A 3672-nucleotide genomic window follows, 5' to 3' on the forward strand; every position below is an offset into this window, starting at 1 on the left:
CTATACCCAGGACTCCTCGTGCTGACTGCTTCAGCCTGTTTGATCCTGTGCGTGGTTGGACTGACCAGGTGGCCCTGGGGCAACTTTGTGCTATAGGCCGGCTGCAGAAAAGGTAGGAGAAACTGTAGCTGGTACTCCATGTACAAATTTGATCATAACAGCTACAACTTGTAAACTGGGGCTGATTATGTTAGGAACTCTCCACAGAGAGTGCATCCTATAACTTACATTATTCTATCGCCCAGATGAATCAATAATTTTAAGTCAAATTATTGACTAAAAGCTTGGCCACCTGAGAATAAATAATGAATATCAAGTTAAGTCCTATTAAATGAAAAAAGAGAGTCTAAATCACATTCTTTTTCTTTAGCAGTCTGCTTTAGGTGATGGAATTGACTTTTGTGTTTTCAGTCTTTTGCTTCAAACTCTCAAAGTGAATCAACAACAAAATGTAACTGCAGTCTCCAAATTACCTCTCCATCATGGGAATCATCTCAGTCGAGCATTAATGATCCACTTTTTTCCCCTTCATTTTGTAACTTTCATAAATGTAAGGTTCAGCTGCTGTGTGAGTTATGTCCAGCTGATATTTTTTTTTATTTTCAATAGAAAACTAACAAAAAATAAAATTAAATAAAGAACAAATTCTGAATAACAAATTGTTTATACATAATTTAGTGTGAAATGTTGTTATTTTTACCTCTAAGAAAAAGTGAATGAAGGCTAATGTTTATAAGAGCATAAAACTGATGAAAATCAATTTCACAAGAAACTTGAAAGCCTTTTTAATATATTGAGATGTTTTAAAAGAGAACTTTAAAATATGGAAAACAAAGACTCCTGTTTATACTGTACAGTACTGTAGCTGGTGAAGATTATTCTAAAGCCGGATTGGGGGGTATATGACCAAGACTCTAGAAACTGTGAACATTTTCAATTTAATTTGCACTTTCCTTACTTAGTCATTTTGATGTTGGTGGAAAATTCTGAGTTTTGACAGAAGGCCTGTATTTCAGACTCTGGATCAAGTGAACATTTAGGTTTTTTTGTTTTTCACATCAACACTGTTTGAGTCGTTATAATTATAAGTAGCCTATAAATGTAGACAATTCTTTTTTCTGTGATTTGCATCCAATTTTTAATTTTATAATGATGCTGATGATGAATATAACATCTAGATACAGCAGTACAGGATTTAGAGATTTTTTTGATGTCTGATTTAAATACAACAAAGACTAGCTTAAAAATGTATGTAAAGTATCAATTATCTATCTATCTATCTATCTATCTATCTATCTATCTATCTATCTATCTATCTATCTATCTATCTATCTATCTATCTATCTATCTATCTATCTATCTATAGCAATTTTACATTTGAATAGGAAAAAATGAAAAGGATGAAGCTGGTCTGGGAAGGAATCAAAGAAATGTTTTTAAAATTGAAATAAATAAAGACCACATTTATTTATAAAAATGAATTTATTTCAGACAATCTGACTTCAACACATCAACACATTTCTTTTATTAATGTTTTTACATTAATAGACTATTTACATTTAAAAAAACAGCAGACTTATATAATATAACAATTGCATGTAAACTTAAAAAACTAAAACACAGGCAATATGAACGAAATATGTCACAGTAAAATACATTAAACTCTGCGATACAGTTATGGAATGTGTCAAACGGATCTAAATGGCTTTACACCTTTTAAATAGGAATGTTTTGCATGAGGCTCGGTCATTTTCAGTCATTTCGTTTGTTATGTTGGTAAAAACAAATCAAATTCTTGCAGGAACATTTTATGGCATAATAGTGGGCCACTCTGGAATAGTATAGGCCTTTGACGTCTCAGTGATTTTCAGGTAGAAACCCTCTAATATTGATCTTAATTTATTATTGGATCAATGATGCCTTTTGCGTGGGACACTTCTGTAATTAGTCATCTGTATTATTATTATTTTGGGGGGTTTTTTAGCCGACAAAGTCTCACATATACCGGTCTAATCCTGATGCAAAATTGGCTTGTCTCATGTAAGTGTTGTTGTAGGAGTTCATGGGGCTGGAGAGGCCCAGCAGCTGCTCCGTGTGCTCGGCGCAGGAGCCCGGGCGCAGGGCCGGTAGTGACAACCGGTTGCCGGAGCAATAAACTTGAGAGCTCCCCGGTGAGAACCCGGACTGGGTCATGGTGGGCAGGTTTGGAGGAGAGGCCGAAGAGGAGTAGGGGTACCCCGCGGCCAGATTGGATGTGATGTTCCCGCTGTTTCTGCCCAGCATGTTGGCCGAAGGGTTGACTGTCTGGGTCTGGAAGCACGCAGACGGGTCGGTGCCGGTGACCGAGCAGCTGGAGGTCATGGTGCCCAGGTCACCCGCACCCAGACCCAGCGCCTGGGAGTTGAGCTCTCCCCCCGGGCCGCTCTGCTGGCTGATGATGTTGTCGATGCTGAACATGCGCGGCTGTCCTTGGCCGACCCCGGCGGAGGTCTGGTAGTGATGCAGCATAGCGGGATGAGGGGATGTGGCAGTCAGCTGAGAGCCATAACCAGACCCTATCCCGGCGTACAGAGTGTTGGGGTACGTGGGCCTCCCCATTGGCGTTGGGGTAAATGCGCTGGAGCTCTGCATGTACCCGGGGTACGTGCTGACATCTGTGCGCTTGAACCTTTTCCTCCTCCTCAGAAAGCTCCCGTTGTCAAACATGTCCTCAGCTGCGGGGTCTAAAGTCCAGTAGTTGCCTTTACCTGGTCTGCCGGGCTCCCGGGGGATCTTCACGAAACAGTCGTTGAGGGTGAGGTTGTGGCGGATGGAGTTCTGCCACTTCTTGGAGTTCTCCCTGTAGAAAGGAAAACGCTCCATGATGAACTTATAAATGCCCCCCAGGGTGAGCTTCCTCTCGGGGGAGTTGGCGATGGCCATGGCGATGAGAGCGATGTAGCTGTAGGGAGGTTTCCCCCTCTGGACGGGCCTCTTCCTCCGCCGGCTCCCGGTGGGCAGGTGCTCTTCGGTCTGGCTCAGAGCGGTTCCGTCCTCCGTGCTCGGGCTGTTTCCTCTGGGCTCAGACTTGATCAAAACATTGTCCTTTGACCGGGCCTGCAGCATCAGAGGCGGCGGAGGCAGCGGCGAGTCCAAGCTCACATTTGGAGACAGGACAACAGGACTTGCCTCAGCGGGCGAGTGCTGCGTCTCTGCGGTCATGTTGCACATGCCAGAGAAGTAAGAATAATTTGCCAGATTCATAAAAGAAACAATGTGATGATCTTCTTTTTGTCGAAATGATCAGTCTGCGAAGTCTATTTTACCAACGACTCTGTTCCCTGCTCTGGCCAAAAATAGCCCCTGTCCTGCCCTGGTGTTTGGGTGGTGTGTGTCAGTCCAGGTGAGAGAAAGGCGTTGACAGTTTATAAGGCAGCGCAGGAATGACGCCACTGGCCATCACCAGTGACGATGGAGGCAGGAGGATTAAACCCAAATGAAAGTTTTAATATTCCTCTGATCCATAGGGACATATCATATCTACAGCATAGGTCCCTTTAGTGTTAAATATATTATATTTAACACTAAAGAGCATCATCTGATAGCCTAAGAGTTTTATTTTTCAATGATACAGCCTATGCCTACTGTTACAGAAATCAGATTTTGTCTTACCCATACTGTCAGTTTTCAAAA

General features: G+C 42.3%; 1 protein-coding gene across 1 annotated transcript; it reads right to left on the reverse strand.

The window, feature by feature from the left end:
• Window positions 1-1976: 1976 nt before the first annotated feature.
• Window positions 1977-3297, reverse strand: foxe3 (forkhead box E3). Its single transcript, XM_085775410.1, has one exon. It carries the CDS (start codon window positions 3241-3243, stop codon window positions 1996-1998), a length of 1248 nt encoding a protein of 415 aa, XP_085631536.1. The 5' UTR covers window positions 3244-3297; the 3' UTR covers window positions 1977-1995.
• Window positions 3298-3672: the final 375 nt, after the last annotated feature.

The sequence above is a fragment of the Trachurus japonicus genome, chromosome 4 (genome assembly GCF_045865225.1).
Source record: "Trachurus japonicus isolate A0001 chromosome 4, Traja_1.0".
Classification (NCBI taxonomy): Eukaryota; Metazoa; Chordata; class Actinopteri; order Carangiformes; family Carangidae; genus Trachurus; species Trachurus japonicus.